The sequence below is a fragment of the Conger conger genome, chromosome 7 (genome assembly GCF_963514075.1).
Source record: "Conger conger chromosome 7, fConCon1.1, whole genome shotgun sequence".
Taxonomy (NCBI): Eukaryota; Metazoa; Chordata; class Actinopteri; order Anguilliformes; family Congridae; genus Conger; species Conger conger.
Window position 1 is genome coordinate 23,632,285 of NC_083766.1, and position 19,465 is coordinate 23,651,749.

The 19,465-nt window shown below is 44.8% G+C and overlaps 2 protein-coding genes across 2 annotated transcripts in view; both read right to left on the bottom strand.

The window, feature by feature from the left end:
* Positions 1-8,987, bottom strand: part of ankhd1 (ankyrin repeat and KH domain containing 1) — a 57,566-nt gene extending 48,579 nt beyond the window's left edge. Inside the window, 1 exon segment of the mRNA XM_061250364.1 lies at positions 8,552-8,987. Coding sequence (XP_061106348.1) covers positions 8,552-8,827 — 276 coding nt within the window. The 5' untranslated portion in view covers positions 8,828-8,987.
* Positions 8,988-13,523: 4,536 nt separating this feature from the next.
* Positions 13,524-19,393, bottom strand: zgc:110540 (deoxynucleoside kinase). Its single transcript, XM_061248883.1, has 7 exons — positions 19,194-19,393; positions 17,099-17,214; positions 16,782-16,975; positions 16,140-16,287; positions 15,049-15,164; positions 14,807-14,906; positions 13,524-14,604 (listed from the first exon to the last, which is right to left on the bottom strand). Exons 1-7 carry the CDS (start codon positions 19,285-19,287, stop codon positions 14,578-14,580), a joined length of 795 nt encoding a protein of 264 aa, XP_061104867.1. The 5' UTR covers positions 19,288-19,393; the 3' UTR covers positions 13,524-14,577.
* Between the last annotated feature and the right edge of the window lie 72 nt (positions 19,394-19,465).

Below are 19,465 nucleotides of genomic sequence, written 5' to 3' on the forward strand. Positions count from 1 at the left end.
TACAAAGCTACTCCGTCTAAAAGGAATTAGAGGGGGAATGTAAAAAGAGTGTAGCCAGGGGGGGTGCTAATGGCTTATCCTGTGATGCCTTTGTTCTCGTGGAGGGATGGGCCCCCACAGTCGGACATGGACTCCAGAATGTGCAATGTCCGACTATGTTCTGCACCTCCACAGGGCATCAGAAATGGGCCCGAGCATCACCCGGGGACGGGAGGGTTTCAGTCGGCTGAGAGGAGCGTCTCATTGGCCAGAGCCACACACACTAACATTTTGTCCCCTGCATGTGCATCCCGATTAAGTAGATTGCTCCACAGTTATTTTTCCAGTTGTCGCACATCGATTTTCAGGAGCAAATACTCCTGAAATGGGAGCACTGGAGAGCCCTGCTGTCGGTCAATCGGGCACTAGGAATTTTGCCCGCAGAGCCGCCTGGGATGTCTTCCACAGACTCATGTCTGTGTGAGGTCGACTCGTGAACTACCGTGTGAAAACACACAGCAGTCTGCAAAACCTGCAAGAGCAAGCTCATCTGTGTCCTCTGCACCAATCAAACCCTAGGGCTATATACATATACATCTTCTTTTTATTTTTTATACCATAACTAGCGAGCTTTATGCAATATGCATCACTTATTTACATTTTTCACTCTAGACCGGGTGCTTCTGTAGGACCGCAGTGCGCGCTCTTATTTGTGGTTTCCTTTCAATCAGCTGAAACCAGCAGACTATGCCCCTCCACACCTGGAGTTCGACGCACGTGCGAGACACACGCGTGGAGTCGACAATGACAGGCCGAGGGAGGTTTTAGATAGGTTTTTAGGTCGTTACGTCTGAAACAAACACTCTGAAGTGCGACAGAGAAATTCAGGAAATGACCGGATGAACCGTGGCGACGTACCCTTTGAGGGATCGCTCTCTCTCTCTTTACTCCAGAGTAACGGTGATGGCTGTTTAAAAAACACTTCAGATATGATTACCAGGCATCAGAGCCAGGGGAGGACTCAGCTGGCCCAGGAATCCACAGGGAGAATAACACGCCTACATCTGTTCTGTATCAGACTGCGCGCCCAAAACATGAAAACACACCGTCTCCCCGAGAGGCGTCTTCATTCCGGCTATGAATTGCAAGTTGCCCAATACTTTCATTTCAACCTTGTGGTAAACGGTCCATATTTTGGGTCAAAGGTCACATTTCCTCACAAATCTACATTTTCTGTGTTGGCCATCTTCCCACAATCTTGTGGACAATAAAAATAAAAAAACAATTCTGAAGCAGCTTAGAGGTGAGAGGCAGCTGCAACCACACTAGTGAATATGCTGCAATGTTTTTTAGGTTTTTTCTTTTTTTTTTGGTTTAAAAAAAAAAAGAAAAAAAGATTTAGATGATACAAAAGGATTTTGTAATAGTACGATCAATAAACAAAGGACAGAAAACTTAATCTTTTCTAATTTCTTGTAAAACTAAATTTCTCATAAGTTTTTCAAATTCTCAAAATACAGTGAAGTCCTAAGCTTGAATAACTAACATAAAAGAATTTCCTCAAATAATGTCAATTTTGGATCATGCCATTTCAAATACGAAGGCATATAACACAAGGATTACGACAGGGAAGGGGTGGGGATAAACAGTGTTGTGGTTTGATGGCGTTCCTCCCTTGACCGTTAGAAGTTCCAAATTACCTATTGTACCTTCAAGGTCACAAGGCAGAGAATGAAGGTAGGTAAAAAGGAGGTACACTCATCTGATATAATTCACATTAACAGGATGTGGTAAATGTACCAACTCTGCCTCAGTGAGGCAGGAAAAACCCTGGGTGACACCATGGTTGCTGCAGAACGTTTCAGCGTGGCCACCATACCGTCACAAAGCCATGACACGCCTAACAGAGAATGACGAAAAAACCAAAAACGGGGGAAGTTCCAGCGCAGTGACCAAATCAGTCACCATTGGCTGAAATTACATTACAGCGACTCAAAGGTGTCTAACACAAGCAACACTGGTAGCTTTTCAGAACAATTTGAAAGACAATCTCGACGCATATCATAGCTGAAATTGCACCTGTGATTATGTCATATACCTCACCCCAGTTGAGATGCAGTGTGCACGGCCGCCCTGCTACCCATTATATCACAGCTTCAGAGGAGAGAAGCTTGTGTGGGACCACTGCAGTCCACATGGGTGGGGTTCCTTAAGCAGGACTTTGAGGCTCTTAAGTTTTGGTGCCATGTTCAAACGCAACTGGTCTTGTTTCTTTTTGTTCCAAATGCATTACAGAATAAGACCAGGAGATGTCTTCAATGTACAATTTGTACCATCAGGCACTGCGTACAAGTCACGCATAATCGTTTCATTTTATCAGTGACATTCAAGCACCTTTCAAGGTTAAGGTTTTCAAAGGCCCGGACTAACAGGGAAACGAGAGAAGGTCTGAACGACACCTACTGTTATCCAGCTGCTTCCAACCAAGGCAGTGGATCAGAGCCACTTTCAGATGACATGCATCATCATCATCATCATCATCATCATCAACTCAGTACAAGCCATCGCCCAACCCAGCTCAAAGGAGATTCATTATTGTTATTATTAATCTGAACTGCACATTTAACAGAGGCACAATCTAAGATGGCAAATCAATACTGACGTAGAACGTAAAGACATATTCGGCTGCCTTTAAGTTCTAGTATTTTCATGAATTCCAGCATTTTCATGAATTTATCTTACAGCTGCAGTGAATACGTTAAATGGACGCAGACAAAAATTGTTCAATGCAGACATGCAAACAGCAACTGCTAACGGCAGACCACACAACTGTGGAATGTGTAGGAAAGGAATGTGTCACAATGAACTGTGGGGGTTGTAGTTTGATAGGGCCTCAGAGGGCATGAATCACTCAGAACAAACCCCACAGTTGAAACTACAGTTCCTAGGGTGCATGGGATACCACTGCACATGCTCACTCTGTTGCCTGGAGAGGACTGGCAGAGTGTAGCTATAGCCAAAACACCCAGCTCTTAGCTAGACCTTCAAACAATACTTTTAAGGCTCATATTCCAGTAGCTGCATCAAACAAGAGCAGAAAATAAATAAAAATGCAGAATGTCGCTTGTTAAACAGCACAGAATGAGGGAATTAACAGGGGCTCTCGAACTCTCACTCCTCCTCCTTTCCGCTATTGCGTCCACTCCATCACAGCTGTCACTGCAGACTTCCCTCAAACAAGAACAGATGAGAACCTCCTCAGCACAACTTCCACACACACAATCATACAGAATGCTGTAAACAAAACCAGTCCTGCTGTTCTCCTGAAGACTAAACATCCATACAATCACAAACTTCCTGTCTACCAAAGGCTCAAAGAAAAGCCTGTCGTTGTCTAGCCCAATTCCACTGACCGTTATTCAGACCCAATAACCCCACTGTTATCCTGAAATCTACGCAGTACGCTGAACACCGCTATTCATATTTTGTGCATCAAACTCCGACAATCCTGCTGATTTACTGAACACCCCGACAATCCCCCGTTGTACTCCGGGGTGTACACCAGGGCAGGCCAATCCTGTGCCATGGAGAGCCGAGAGTACACAGGTTTTCATTCTAACCGATCGCTACACCATCTTCACCAATTAGTTCCTTCCTCTCCGGTTGAAGGCATGTTAATTTGTGAAATCAGATGGACTGAAAACCTGCATACACTAAGCCTGCCATGACACATGATTAGAAACCCCTGGTAGACACATCCATGATCCCTCAATTCTGCTGAATTCTACACTCACTTAATCTCAGTGTTCTACTGCAGGGTATGTACACACCAATAATCCATCAATTGGTTGCGTACACTTCCCTAATCCCGCTGTACTTCAGTAGGGTATACACACTCCCATAATCCCTCAATTCTACTGAAGATTATGTACATGCCCATTATGTCTCAGTTCTACTAAAGGTTATGTACATGGCCAGAATTGCCACTGTTCTACTGTGGGGTATGAACACACCCATAATGCACTCGGTTCTCTGAAAGGTTATGTACACTCCCATAATCCCACTGTTCTTCTGCAGGGTATGTAAACCCATATAACCCTTCAGTTGGTTACGTACACTTCCCCAATCCTGCTGTTCTTCTGCAGGGTATACATAGACCCATAGTTCTGCTGAAGGTTATGTTCACACCTATAATCCCACTGTTTCACCAAATATCATGTACAGCCATAATCCTATATTTACGTATGCTTTTGTTGTGTACTCAGAAAGGGGTCAGATGGATCATTTTTTGAGACTTTGTATGTGAAGAGACACTAATATTTTTGTCAGCCAGTTGCAACTAAAGTGAAACCTGATCCAAGTCCAACACCACTATTTACATGACCACTGGCTGCAGAAAAGGTGCAATGCTATATTTGTTCCTCGTCCGCAACCCCAAACTGCTCATTTTAAATTCTGACATGACCCACAAACACACTGAGCCAATTACAAGACCACTGCCACTCGAGGCGGGGCAAATGCAAAATGGCCCTGCCCATTGGTTCAGGGTTCAGTCACTCCTAACGACAGTGCGCAAATCTCTGACCTCAATGTTTCGATTACGATTCTTTAGCAAACGATTCATGAAATCGATGGATTTTTACACCCATAGTAAATGACTGTCGCCCAATATTTGCTGCGCCCCAAATTAATTCATTATTAAAGCATGTTTGTAAAGTCTTCTTCTCCCCACCCCCGACAACAGTACTGCTGACCCAGGAGAAAGAAGAATTTCTACAAAAGCTTCTTCCACCCTGCAGACCAGCTACATCGCTACTACTGTAGATATTCATATGTACGTGTGTGAATGCGGAGCCCTCAGACCTGGGTTCAAATAAGTATCTGAATCCAAAACAAATCCTTTCGGCACTCTCCTGATCTTGCCTGGTGCACTTGAGCCCGCGAGCAGGAGCAGATGGGCAGGGTTTATACTTTTAGGATTGTTTCATTTGTTCCAATACACCAGGCAAGCTTAGTCAAATGTAGAAAAGTATTTGAATCCAAAAACAAATATCATTTGAACCCAAGGCCAGGAATCACAAAGCAGGATTAGAGAGTTAGCTGGACAACTGCACAGCGTAGAACACGGACCAGCCCTTTTTACTCCAGTCCATATGCCAGAGATTGAGAGGGTTTTGGGTTTTACTCAGTGCAGTTATCCAGCTAACTCAGTAATCCTGCTTTGTGATGCAGGGCCCTGTCCTGGGTTTTACTCAGTGCAGTTATCCAGCTAATTTGGTAATCCTGCTTTGTGATGCAGGGCCATGTTCTGGGTTTTACTCAGTGGAGTTATCCAGCTAACTCAGCAATCCTGCTTTTTGATGCAGGGCCTTGTTCTGGGTTTTACTCAGTGCAGTCATCCAGCTAACTCAGTAATCCTGCTTTGTGATGCAGGGCCCTGTCCTGGGTTTTACTCAGAGCACTTGTCCAGCTAACTCAGTAATCCTGCTTTGTGATGCAGGGCCCTGTTCTGGGTTTTACTCATGCAGTTATCCAGCTAACTCAGTAATCCTGCTTTGTGATACAGGGCCCTGGTCAATGAGGTTGAAACACTACTTATGGAGCCCCCTACAGCAGGAACACCAATCTCCTCCAATCCCCCACCTGTCACTCAGGGCAACCAGCCGCTCCAATTCCCTGAACCTCAGGAACACCGCAGACCTTTGACATCACTTCCTTCCCATTTCGCGCGATAAGGCCCCACTGGGTTTCCACAACATCCAAAAGGAGAAGTGTCCCAGCTCGGCGCGTGACAAGACCCTGCAAGCCAATGGTAGCTCCTGCCCCACTGATCTATGCCCAGCATCTGTACACTGGCAGCAGGGCACTGGCATATACACCAGACCAGGGTTTGAATAGCATTTGTGTTGGATTCAAATACTCTTCTGCATTTGACTAGGTTTGCCTGGTGTATTCGAACAAATTCAATTATTCACAAAAGTATAAACCCCCGCCCATCTGCTCCTGCTTGAAGGCTCAAGTGCACCCGGTGAGATCAACAGAGCATAGAAAAGTATTTGAATCCAAGACAAACACCATTTGAACCCAGGTCTGATGTATGACCACACCGCCTTCCTTGAGTGTATGTTCCAAAGGTATGGCCACTCAGCAAACTGGCCCACATCTCTATCATACCTTCCCGGCCCTCTGAAATGGTTTGGTCTAAACTGAACAAACCATATAGCGCAAGTGGACATTGAACCCAGGGGTACGTTTACCGGTACTTGGAGTTCATGTGCCACCCATGCAAATCAGTAGCATTCAGGACCCTGCAATGGAATTCATACAACTTCAGGGGCAGCCTGTAGCCCCGTGCCTAGGGTACATGACTGGGACCCGACAGATTGAACAAGTCCCTTAAGCCCACATTGCTCCCTGCTTAGTCTAATCAACTGGAAGTCACTTTGGATAAAAGCATCAGCTAAAAACATTATTATTTAGGCTTTTAGTCTTCTGACCACCCAAGCAGGGAGGAACCGAGCTAATGGAATATGCGGCCACCATTTTATGGAGCGGAACTAGAGCAAGTCTCTCTACGCATGGATTGCATGTGGGACCCCCGGCGAACCAGGGTGTTTTTCCAAATGCTACAATTGTGTATGCAACCAGAAGAGGTTTCCCCTCATTCTTGGTCAACGTGCGGAAAGAGGGAGTATCTGTGGGAAGGTCTGAAGCTGTGGATCGTTGGCACGGACCTCCACACCTCCCATGTGGATGTCTGGGGCCTGGCACTGCAGGCACGGGAGGCAGCTGAGCCCGGTTATCCCACAGGCTTCCCCCACCACAGGCTACATCCTGACCTCCCCCCATTCTGGTCAAAGTCTACACCAGGGAGAAAAGTGCCACCCTCTCAGAGCTATAAAAGGCTACGGACACACCCATGCCTCATAGAGAGAGAAACAGAGACAGCATGAGCGGCTTCGAGCATCTGCCCGACTTCACTACTAAGAACACGCTGTCTACAAATTACCTGGTGCCAAAGGTCCTTCCACACATACATTTAAAGTTATTTATGTGGGACGCAGTGAACTTGGCCTTCTATTTTTGTGTTATTTGTACGCCAAGTGATGGTAGTATATAAAAAAAACAGCAAAGGTTGAGTAGTATGCTCATTCAAAGTGATTGGCTTGTAATTACACACACAAAAAAAAACCTACATTTGGCTCTTCGTGTAATTAAGACCCACTTTATCACAGCATTAAAAAAAGAAAAGAAAATGACTGTTAAACTTTAAGGAGAAGGGGAAATTGCCATTTCAAACGGCGGGTAAAACAACATGAAGCAGTGATTCAAACAAGGTGGTGAGCAGAAACAATTGGGAGCTGAAAATAGTATCAGGCAGAGGGGAGACCTGCGAATTCATGGGAATTGAGAGCCCAGTGTTGACAGTGCAGGACAGTGCAGGACAGAGTGGTCCACTTCTGAGAAGGTGCCAGGCCAATTCCCGGACAGCTGACAGAAAACCCACACATCCACCGCCATGACTAAGCTTTTAAACCCACACATTAATTATTTACCTGCAACTGAAACTAGTCATACGTTAGTTGAGCAATTCTAAGGGGACGCCAGGGACTGTGGCACATTATTAAGACGTAAAGAAACCTAAAGGCACTAGAGAGAGGACGTGCAAAGCAAGCTTCATACCCACCACCTGTGCATACATAGCTGGCTTGCTAAATTCATACGCAAACACATTTTCCTGGGGACGGGGGTGCGTCACAGCTGTCGGCGAAACGGCAGCAGGCGACAGTGGTCGGCACGGGTTGTCCTGTCGGGTAAACACGTCCAAGCGAGGACTGAAGGTGGTGTGACAGGACCGGTTTCGACAGGACAGTGAGGAGGGAGGCAAATGGCACGAAAACAGCGAACCTTTTGTTTATAACGGTGCTTAAACTGGGCGACCGACGCAGCTTAGTCTTAACGTTAGCTATTTCCAACGAAGGCTATTGATAATATCCACAAGGCCCTGACGTGTAGGAGAAATAGCTGGACTTCGTAATCAGTCAATCTTCCGTGAACCCATGACGCCAGGCAAATTGCTAACGTTAGTTAGGCAAGTCTCCGTCCGCCACTTGGTGAACTAGCTTGCTATCAACACTTGACAGCAAACAAGGGAAAAGGGATAAAACGCATACCTGTGGGGCCTGCGTTGGGGACATACCTCTAATGTTTTAAAATGTGCTAACTGGGACATGCTTGCCAATCTCCATGGCTGGCAGGCATTGCGACTGGCTGCCTAAAAAACAGCAAAGTTGCAGCTAAATGCGAGAGCACTGCTGCTGTACTACTAGGCCTTGGTCGCAGCCTTCGTCGTAAATAAAACATGGCATAGTGTGGCTAATTGTAAAAATATGTTCGTGTGTCCACTCAATATTGTTCCAAAATAAGACAAAGTATGAGATATACAGTTGACACGACACATATTGGTCTTAAACGTGTTTGTTTTGTGAAATTTTATCGGGGAGGGAGGGACGGAGCTAGCTAGCTCGCTGGCTGACTAAATACGATCTTGTCTAGCTAAGCTTAACGTTACCTCAGAAACCTCATCTTCGTCGCTGCCGGATCCAGGGCCGGAGGAAAGCACTGCAGCCGCAGCGAGTTTAAAATCCAGCCTGTCTGTTGCGGACCCACCGGCCTCGCCGAATAAGCGAACTTTTTTTCCACCGACACCAATCCCTAGGCCCCCGAGTCCGGCTCCTGGTGTTGCTCCTACCCCCATCCCTACCGCAGGGGAGCGCGGAGTCACCGAGTCAATCTCGTCCTCGAAGCCGTCCGTCAGCATTGCTGTCCCGGCTACTGCATCCTGCATACTTCCCTAAATAATATGTATATTAACAAATGTAATATTGTCCTATACTTGCTTGGGGTAATATAGTTTTAAATAATTATGTTTTCACTTCAGAAAATCCTCAAACTCTCCTGAAGCGAGAAGAGAATCTCTTTCCCCCCAGCCATTAACTTTCTAACAACCAAACACACTACGTAACATTTCTGTAAATCCCACCTCTATTCAGGTTTTATGATGACTATTGGTCAATTACATAAAATACTAACCACTGATTGGCTGAACTGAGTGTTTGTCATATACGATCACGCAACGTCAAGTTAGGTTTACCAGGATTTCTTGGGCGGTGGGGCATTGCGATTTAACGCGAGGAAACGGAGCCCCTCTAACATGATTGGGCAATCACAAGTCTGTCACAAATTCCCACCCACAAGCACCGCCTATTTGTATTTGGATTAAAAACTATTCAGCCACACAGCCAAGTGAATTTCAGCCAGAAAAAACAGCACAACGTTTAGCAGTGTTTATTTCACAACTGGCTCTACTATTGCAATGACTGGGGAAATAAATTAATATGGAATTTCACCGCTCCTTTACATTTGTGTTGCCGCTTACATACGCCTTATGTTACAGGCTAAAAAACGATTGTACCTCTTCTGTCAGCCAATATTCTGCCTGCACCGCTACAGACAAGTGGACCATTTATGTGCATGTTGTAAAATGCATTCAAAGTGCGCAACCAAGAAGCGATCAGGCAGGTCGTGGTGATTTGTGACAACAACGATCTACATACGATCGATGGGAATTGTAGTTCTCATGGCAGATCTGGCCTTGCAACCCCATTTTACCTTTGGAGCAGTGAAACTACACGGCAAAGCTTTTTTTTAACCTATTATGAGAACAGTGCATCACTGCATAATGTGAATGTCTTCTTAGCTGACCCAATCCTTCTTAGTGTAGTCCCAATACCAACTAAAACACCCACTGCTTACCTACAATACACCGTTTCTTTTGTTGCTATCTGGTTTATCAGAAGTGGTGCCCCACAAAGATGTGTACAGACTATAGGTTTGTTTTCCTATAAATTGGCTTAATTAATTCAATGTAATGTGTATATTTTAGAGAAAAATCATGACTGGGAAGGTTGGTGGTTCAAGTCCCGGTGTAACCACAATAATATTTACACAGCTGTTGTTGTTGTTGGCCCTTGAGTGAGGCCCTGATGCCCACATTGTTCCCTGGGCACCGCACTGTGGCTGCCCCACTGCCCCTAAGTAACTAGGATGGGTTGGGGACAAATTAAACAATTAATTAAGTATAGCTTCGATCTTAAAATATTCATTTTGAGGTTGCAAGTCTGAGATTTGTTGCACAGCCAACAGCCATACAAGCATTGTATGTTAGCAAATGCATCGAGAGAGAGATAATAGGCATTCAGCTCAGTGTTGTGGGAAAACTTGATCTCACCTCTCCCTCAGACATAAAGGTATGCTCCTACCCTAGCATCTTCCTGTTAGTTACGGAGGTTTCCCTTGCCACTGTCGCCCTTGGCTTGCTCTGAGGGGTCTCGGGCCTTGGTTCTTTGTAAAGCTGCTTTGTGACAATCGTGTACTGTAAAAAGCACTATACAAATAAAATTGACTTGAATTGAATTCCCTGCACTGACGTATGTGGATTGATAAAGTGAGGGTGTTTTCTGTCTATCTATCCATAGCGATGGTCTGCCCTTCAGGGCACCACGCCGAACAGATTCTGCACAGATTCGGCAATCTGTGTTTGCACCCATTGATCTACACTTTGAAAAAGGATGGTAATATCTCACGGGGCACCTATGCACACAAAAAGAGGCAGAAATGTCTTCCCCCACTCGCTGTGGAGTGTGTAGGTAACGGGAAAGCCTTAAGGCCCGGACACACCAAACCGACGGTCGGCGTCGGAGCCCCCGGAGCCGTCGATGAGAGAGCTCTCACCGACATCCGACGGCTCTGACGCCGATTCAACATGTTGAATCGGCGTCGGAGCCCTCCAAAACACGCCGACGGAGTGTCGGCGTGCGGGACACACCGGAAAGACTCGGCCGACAGGGCGCCACCGACGTCCGACGGCCGACCGTCGGTTTGGTGTGTCCGGGCCTTTAGCCTTCTCCAGCCCAACCTTTGTCACTGCAGGAAGGCCACCCCCCTGTAGCCCTCCATCTTTGGGCTTGCTTCACCTTTACCTGGTTCCTCTTTTGATTGTTTTTTCGGCTTTGTGTTCTGTTAATTTATTTGCACACATGAAACTGTTAGCCTGGGTCAAATATAGCCAAGACATGACTGGGATTTTAAAGCCATACAGAAATATGTATTTGTAAAAATACTCAATATGTATTATCTTCATCTCAATTTCATAAAACAATTTGTATGTTTCATGGTTGCCACTTAGCTCTGCTATATCACATTTAACACTGAAACTGTCATTTATTTTTCTCTGATAAAGACGTGAGGCAGGCACGGATGGTGCAGTGGGTACAGATGGTGCCGCCTCACAGCAAGGAGGTTGAATCCCGGTCGGCCGGCGCCTCTCTGTGTGGAGTTTGCATGTTCTCCCTGTGTCTGTGTGGGTTTCCTCCGGGTACTCCGGTTTCCTCCCACAGTCCAAAGACATGCAGGTTAGGCTGATTGGAGAGTCTAAATTGCCTGTGGGTATGAGTGTGTGCGTGAATGGTGTGTGTGCCCTGCGATGGACTGGCGACCTGTCCAGGGTGTATTCCTGCCTTTCGCCCAATGTATGCTGGGATAGGCTCCAGCCCCCCTGCGACCCTGTTGAGGATAAACGGGTTCAGATAATGGATGGATGGATGGATGGATGAAGACGTGATTTATATAAACCCACTATAAGGGTATGGGGGGCATAGATCATGTTTATCTGTGAAATATTAAAATGAAGTTTTTCTTGCAGTAAATTATTTATATTTATTCTTTTCACCAGACATTCTCAATTATTTTTCATCTTTATCTTGTTATATTCAAAGAAACCATGCAGGCAAAATGACAAAGAAAATATAGATGATGAACAACAAAAGAAACACAAAACAAGAACCAAATGTACGTACACTGATTTAGTCAATGATATGAGCTTCATCTCAAAACAGTCCTTCCTCTTTAATTAAAATTGTCAAACTGGTCATTGACACAAACGGAACACAATTGTCAAACACGTGCTCATGAACCAAGCACCCATAGAGAAAAAACAGGTTGCAAATTTGGCTGATAAGTTGGCAGTACATTCACGGGGCACTTTATTAGGAACATCTGTCCATCCATCCATCCATTATCTGAACCCGCTTATCCTGATCAGGGTCGCAGGGGGGCTGGAGCCTATCCCAGCATACATTGGGCGAAAGGCAGGAATACACCCTGGACAGGTCGCCAGTCTATCGCAGGGCACACACACCATTCACTCACACACTCATACCTACGGGCAATTTAGACTCTCCAATCAGCCTAACGTGCATGTCTTTGGACTGTGGGAGGAAACCGGAGTACCCGGAGGAAACCCACGCAGACACGGGGAGAACATGCAAACTCCGCACAGAGAGGCCCCGGCCGACGGGGATTCGAACCCAGGACCTCCTTGCTGTGAGGCAGCAGTGCTACCCACTGCACCATCCGTGCCGCCTCCCTACCTATTCATGCAATTATATAATCAGCAAATTGTGTGGCAGCAGTGCAACACACAAAACCATGCAGATACAGGTCAGGAGCTTTAGTTTGTTCACATCAACCATCAGAATGGGGAAAAATGTGATCTAAGTGACTTTGACTGGAATTATTGTTGGTGCCCGACAGGGTGGTTCGAGTAGCGGATTGAGAAGTTTGATGCCATCATAAGCAAGATGGACAGACCCATACATGCACATCTTTGAAGAGAGCCCATTTCAGTGGAAATCTGCATTCAGGGTGAAGGTTACAAAACGAATTAACAGCAGTACTGCACCAAAGCTCCAATGAAAATCAGTGGTATGACCTCAAAGCTGTTGCCCATCGTTGCTCGACATCTTGGCAGGTTTGAGACAATTTGGCATGAAGGAATGGGCTTAAGAAACAGTTGAAGTCAGAAGTGTACATACACTTAGGTTGAAGTCATTACAACTCATTTTTAATCACTCCACAGCAAATTATAGTGTTGACAGATTATTTCACGATCACAAAACCGGTGTGTCAGAAGTTTACATGCACTAAGTTGACTGCCTTTAAACTGCTTGGAAAATTCCAGAAAATGATGTCATGGCTTCCAAATAGACAACGACTCAAAGCATTCTCCCAAAGTTGTGGCAAAATGGCTTAAGGACAACAAAGTGAAGGTATCGGAGCTGACCTCAATCCAACCAAACATTTATGGGCAGAACTGAATAAGCGTGTGCAAGCAAGGAGGCCTAGGAACCTGACTCAGCCAAAATGTCAGCCACTTCTTGTGTGAAACTTGTGGAAGGCTACCCGGAACATTCGACCCAAGTTGAACAATTTAAAGGCAAGTCCACCTCTATAGCAGAGCTCTCTATTATTCTGACATTTCATTCTTAAAATAAAGTTGTGATCCTAACCGATCTAAGACAGGGAATATTTACTAGGATTAAATGTCAGGAATTGTGAAACTTTTTAAATGCTAATGTGTATAAACTGTGTCTGCAAAGCCCCGACACTTGCCCCACAGGTGTAATTACAAAACAATAACAACAAAAGATTTGGTAGGTTTATTTACCCTCTTTCTTTACTTAAGTCACAGGGCATGCAATATTCTTGGTGCATTGATTTCAACAGAATAGCATCAACTGTTCTTGTAAAGAAATGACAAAGAAAAGAACACAAGAGGTCACAAGGCTTTTCTCACAGGTCGTTACTTGTATGTTCACTTGGCTATATACAGATAATTTAAAATCAGTACATTTATATAAACGTTCAGTTGGTTGCAAATTATTGAAATATAACACGTACAGCGGACTGAGACAAGTGCGATCCTGTCACTTCCGGTTGACTGACAGGCAGTGATCAAGGCCGGAACATCACTCATTTGCAGGTTTCAGTATTTACACTCAGGGATGTGGATTAATGAAGAGTCCATTCAACTCTTCTCCCTGTACAGCCAGTTGCCTCCGGTTATTTTATTTCATGCGCTTGCTATTTGGGGAAATCAAGCCCTTATATTTGCCCTTCCATTGCATTGTAAAGGACCTCTGTGACACTTGTCTTTAAAAGAGCGCTGTCCTAATAAAATTAAATTGACTCATAGAGGGCTACAATTTCAAGTAGTCACCCTGGCTAATGACATCTGTAAAATTAATTATCCCATTAAAAATGTTGAATTATTTCTGATAATTCTGGTTATGGAAATAAATCTCATAACCATTTCACAATAAAAACTACAACTGCCAGTGCATTGAGGGCAACCCTTCCCTCTAACAGTAGGGAGAGCCAATCTAGAGCACAATACAAACTTTCAGCCACATGGGCTAGTGCTATCGCCGTGGCTCATAACATTACAATTTACAGCTTTTTACAAATCACCTTTGGCGCTAATCGCACAAGTTTGTGATCAATTTTTAAAAATGTTAAAAAATCCTGACCACAAAAAGATATCAAAAGCATCCCCCAAAACGTGGAGACATTTTCCTGCACAAGCACCTTTGTACACATATAATACACCGTGAACAAGCGCAGCAAACGCAGCTTAGGAGAGCGAGCGTGAGGTTTTTAAAGCAGCAGTTGTGTGCGCGGGGCTGGGGTGTCCCGACATCAAAGCGAGCTCAGGAACTCCTTCACCTGCGGAGACGGGAGAACGAGGTCACTCCAGTGGTCAAACATGGCTTTTTCCTTCAGTCACAGACACACGCACGCACGCACGCACACACAATCACACCGAAATGTAGACACAGTCACTCTCAGTCAGCCACCCACACACACACACGCACGCGCACACGCACACACGCACACACGCACACACGCCACTGCCTACCAAACCCACCTCGCCCAGCAGGACTTGCTGCTTAATCTTGTCGTTCTTGAAGTCGTCATTCACCTCAAGGACCAGGATGGGTATGTCCTTCAGACTCTCAAAGTCCAGGCTGTTTAGCACATAAGATGATTGTTCAGTCAATGACAATCACATAATAAATTGGATATATTATTATTAATGAGAGAGTGAGTGAGTGAGTGAGTGAGTGAGTGAGTGAGTGAGTGAGTGAGTGAGTGAGTGAGTACACTCACCGAGTAGTACGGTTGTAGAGCCAGCACTCGTGCTTGTAGTGCAGCTGCTCCAGGTATTCCAGTGGGATTCCCTGCTCCTCCTCTCGGCCTCGCTGGTGCAGTCTGTTCATACACTTCTGCAACAGCAGAGGGCGCCAGAGAGTCAGAGCAGTGTAGGCAGCATATACTAGCGCACATGCACAGCCGGTCACATTACGTCACATTACATTACCAACCAGTCTGACTTTAGAGCAGGGCTACTCAACACCTGACTTCCACGTCCTGCGGCCCCACGTGGAGCTGAGCAGCGCTGCTTTAAGGTACATCGACACAGGGCAGAAATCTTCTGCTGCAGCGCTCTGGCTACAGGATTAGATTTTCAACCAGAGTGCACTCCTGGCCACACCCAATCAGGGATGTCATTACAGGTGTTCAAAGCCATCAACTCCCATCACATTACAAAAACCCATCTGGGCGGATGGAGGACACTCGAACAGACAAAAATCATGAAATTGATTTTCGAGTGGGATGTAAACAGGTTAGCCCAATATAGCAGCATACACAGCTCCGAGATAATGCAATGATTTCAAAACGTCAACACCGTGGCGACTACAGGAACACCACAACAAAATCAGGGAAAAAAAAACCCAAATGTTTTAAAAACCCCCCCCCCTCAGAACAGACCATTTAGCGCAGTAAAATAACTACACTGAAAAGACCCACAGACCTTCATTTACGATGAAGCTGTGAGGGGCCGTGAAACCGGCCAACCTACAAATATAAGACACACGACGGGGGCAGAAAGCGCAGCTGACTTTGGTGCATTTTGAAAAGTCCAGACTGAAGACTCAAGATTCAGATTCAAACTGATTTTGTGCAACTGCACATTACCTGACGTGTTAAGGACATGTTATGCAACCAAATTCGGTAGCTGTTAAGCCTGTAGTGTGAGCTTTATGTTCCACCTTAAGGGAGAACTTACGAAAAGCCGGAGCAACCCACATTCAATAGGCCATGCTCCGAATGAGTCCGGAGCCACGGCAACCCTGTGGGCGTCACGGCAACCCTGCGGGCGTCACGGCGATGGGAGCTTCCCGGGCCTGTGGACTTACCTGAGGGTCGGCTCTCAGGTAGATCATGGCGTCGAGCTCGATCTCGGTCTCAAACTGCGACAGCAGCCACGTGTGCCAGTCCTGGTAGATGGACCACTCCGTCTCGTTCAGGTCCCCGGACTCGTACAGGTTGGAGGCAAAGACGTATCTGAGGAGAAAAACACAACAGCACGGGGGTGAGCCCAGGGAGCAGCTCACTTACAGCACACAGTAAACCACCACACCAAGAACCATATCTATAAACATAGAATATGTATTTTTTTTAAATCGTTCCAACTGAAATGGACGGCCACATTACAACTACAACGAGTGACGAACGATAGCGTTGGGATCACGTTCAGAGCGGTTTTTCTCAAGCTGCATGAATGATAAAACACTGACAGCCAATCAAAATCCATCCAAATTTACAGGGCGTCACGTGCAGAATGGCAGATGACACAGCAGAGACACTATATACAGAACGTTAGTGCGGACATTCACTTCATTAACGTTATAGCTTAGTGCGGATGGGCCTTAACTCTGGGGTTCCCTTCAAACAACATGGAAACGCCTTTACTCTCTGACCACCCTGGACTTTCCACCTCTACCGTCAACCCAGTTAATCTCACGTCAGTAAAATGGCCGCCATTCTGTCCGACTCACCGGTCGCTGTAGACGGAGCGCTCAAAGAACTGGACTGGCTTCTCGGCCTGCCGCAGCTTGGCTGACGGGGGCTTGATCTGGGAGCGCACGCGGCTGAGGCAGGCGTAGGTCTGGAAGGTGTAGGACCAGCGCTGGGGCTTGTCATACAGCATCTGCAGCAGGTTCCCTCCGCTCTTCTGAGACGTGCTCAGCTCCTGGAGACCGAATGGGGAAGTCAGTCAACCACCGGTAGACAAGGGGCATTTCAAACAGCTGGGAAATAAAATTTTTTTTAAAAATAATACGCTAAGTTGGCAGGCAAGGTGACCTCGGCTCACCTCGTGCTCGTTCTCTGTGGCCTGCACGTTACACCACTTGCCGATCGGTTCCGGTATCACCTCCCATTCGTCCGACTCTCTCTCCAAAATGCGCACAAATGTCGATTTACCCGCAGCTGAAAAAGTCAAAGATGTGCGTTTCCGGATAGGGCAATAGTGACGTAACAGATTTTCGTAGTTTAAGGCCAGATACTAGAGGCAAAATGGCATTTTTTCTTCTGCTCGTTAATTTTCTGATTTTTCCTTGATTCTTCTACTATAACATGCATACTATCACTATATTAAACACAAAATGGCCAATCTCGAAATTGGTGATTGGAGATGAGCTGATTCGCAAAATCTCATTCGCTGAGGGGATGAATTTTGATCAAATACTAATATTACCTCCTCAATATTGATGAAATACGGTAATAGTAATATGGTGATTGTTCACAATCACATTTTATACATTTTTTTTTAAACACATTTTGTTTTTGGTTTTAACCACATGACCCTGGGCGAGGGTGCATGTGACCCACCAGTTTGTCCCAACTCAAGATTTGGGAACCACTGCTGGATGGTTAATAACTTAAATGTGACACAGCAATTTAAAATAAATGTGTAAATGTTTTACACTGTAGAGACATGAGATGCAATTAAAATTTATTCTTGCATCACAAAGTTATATCTGTGAAGTAAACCTAAGATACTGATTCTCAGATGCATTCTGCAGATAAAAATACACCTTGTCTAAAAATACACCAAAAAAAAAAAAAACCTAAAAATTTCAGTACTCAGTATATTGTCAAAACAAAAGTAAAACTTTAAGCCTGACTTTATCCATTGTTTAGATATTTGGCACCGAAATATATGCAAATGTAAACATATGTAATGAAATATTGGCAGATTTTAAGAAATTAACAAAGTGTAATACAAAAAATATTTATCTTAATGTGAAGATGAAACTGGTCGAAATTCATGAAGACATCTTTAAAGAAGAAAAAAAATTGAGTGTCTCCCCAACCAGATTCTCGCGGATTTTAGGCATTCTGACCACTGGTATTAACACAACTTTCATCATGATAATTCAACGATAGAATTAGGGACCCGCCCAAATACCCGTATGACTATATTATTCGTGACAAATTTATAGAAATGCTGTATGGATGCATTTTCTCCAGGACACACTAAATACAAGGCATTGGTTGTCCTTCTGATTAACTCAGGTAATTCTTCCAAAAAGCGTCTTATTGATTTCTTTGGCTGATAAATTAGCTACGTCACATTAACATTGCATTTTGAAATCAACATGGCTATCTAAAATGGCTAGCTGGCTTTAAAAGCATCACCAAGGCATTTAAAACTACATTACCATTATTAGCCAATCTATACAAAAATAACAAGATGCACAAAAAAAACATTAGTTCTAGCTGACGTGAAACAATGATGCGTTGAGGCCGGTAGTTTTAATACCGTGTATGTTATCTAACGTCAACTCTACGGTACAGACAACATTTTGGCGCCAACCAGCTAGATAAATTACAAAACATAGCAAGATATCTATCATAAACAAGGCAAGCTAGGATGTAAATACATATCCACCAACTACATAACGTTTGCCAAGGTGACACAGCAATATTGAATATTATGTCCAAATAGTAAGTACAATATTAACGTTAGTCAGTAAGCCATCCCCAAACTTTCAGGACCTCACATTTATTATGCAGAAGCTCTTATCCAGAGCGCGCCTTGCAGGAAAACATCTCTAGCTAGAGCTAGCAAGCGAAGTTCATTCACCTTAATTATCATTCATACAGAGCCACGTTGTGGGCAACAAGATTTCCAGTGACGGCTAAGCCCCTCCATGCCATTACTACATCACTACTAAAGCAAATTAATTGAAGATCTAAGTTACCGCCTAAGTTATCAAACATGGTTGCGCCATCGGGCTAGTCTCGCTGGCGCGCATCAACACGTGAATGTCAAAGTAATGTTTGGTTAGCAAAATGAAAATACCTAAACGATAACGTGGCTCAGTTCATAGTATAATTAGCTAGTTAAATGTAACCTGCTTGCTCATTTTTAAAATGTGGCTAACGACTTAAAGTCTACTCACCGATATTTCCTTCAATAGAAATTTTCTTGGTCCTCTTTTCAAAGCTGTTGTCAAAATTTGGACTTGGACATATTCTCTTTGGAGGAGTAGCCATTCTGATATACAATGTCAATAACGTATGTAGAGGAGAAATTAAAGACTAAAAATATTATTTATGACTGACTTACGCCTCCAATGACTGAAATTTCTGAACGCTTGAACGGCGCGCCAAGGAATAAAACTCCGCATAAAACTCGCGGTATTTCGAAATCTCGCACGATCCAGCTGGGTAG

Coding starts and splice junctions, on each gene's coding strand:
- zgc:110540 (XM_061248883.1), bottom strand. CDS start 19,287: ATGGCTACTCCTCCAAAGAGAATATGTCCAAGTCCAAATTTTGACAAC. Junction 16,976..17,098: donor CCACAGAGAACGAGCACGAG/GTGAGCCGAGGT, acceptor TTCGGTCTCCAG/GAGCTGAGCACGTCTCAGAA. Junction 14,605..14,806: donor AGCAAGTCCTGCTGGGCGAG/GTGGGTTTGGTA, acceptor CCGTCTCCGCAG/GTGAAGGAGTTCCTGAGCTC.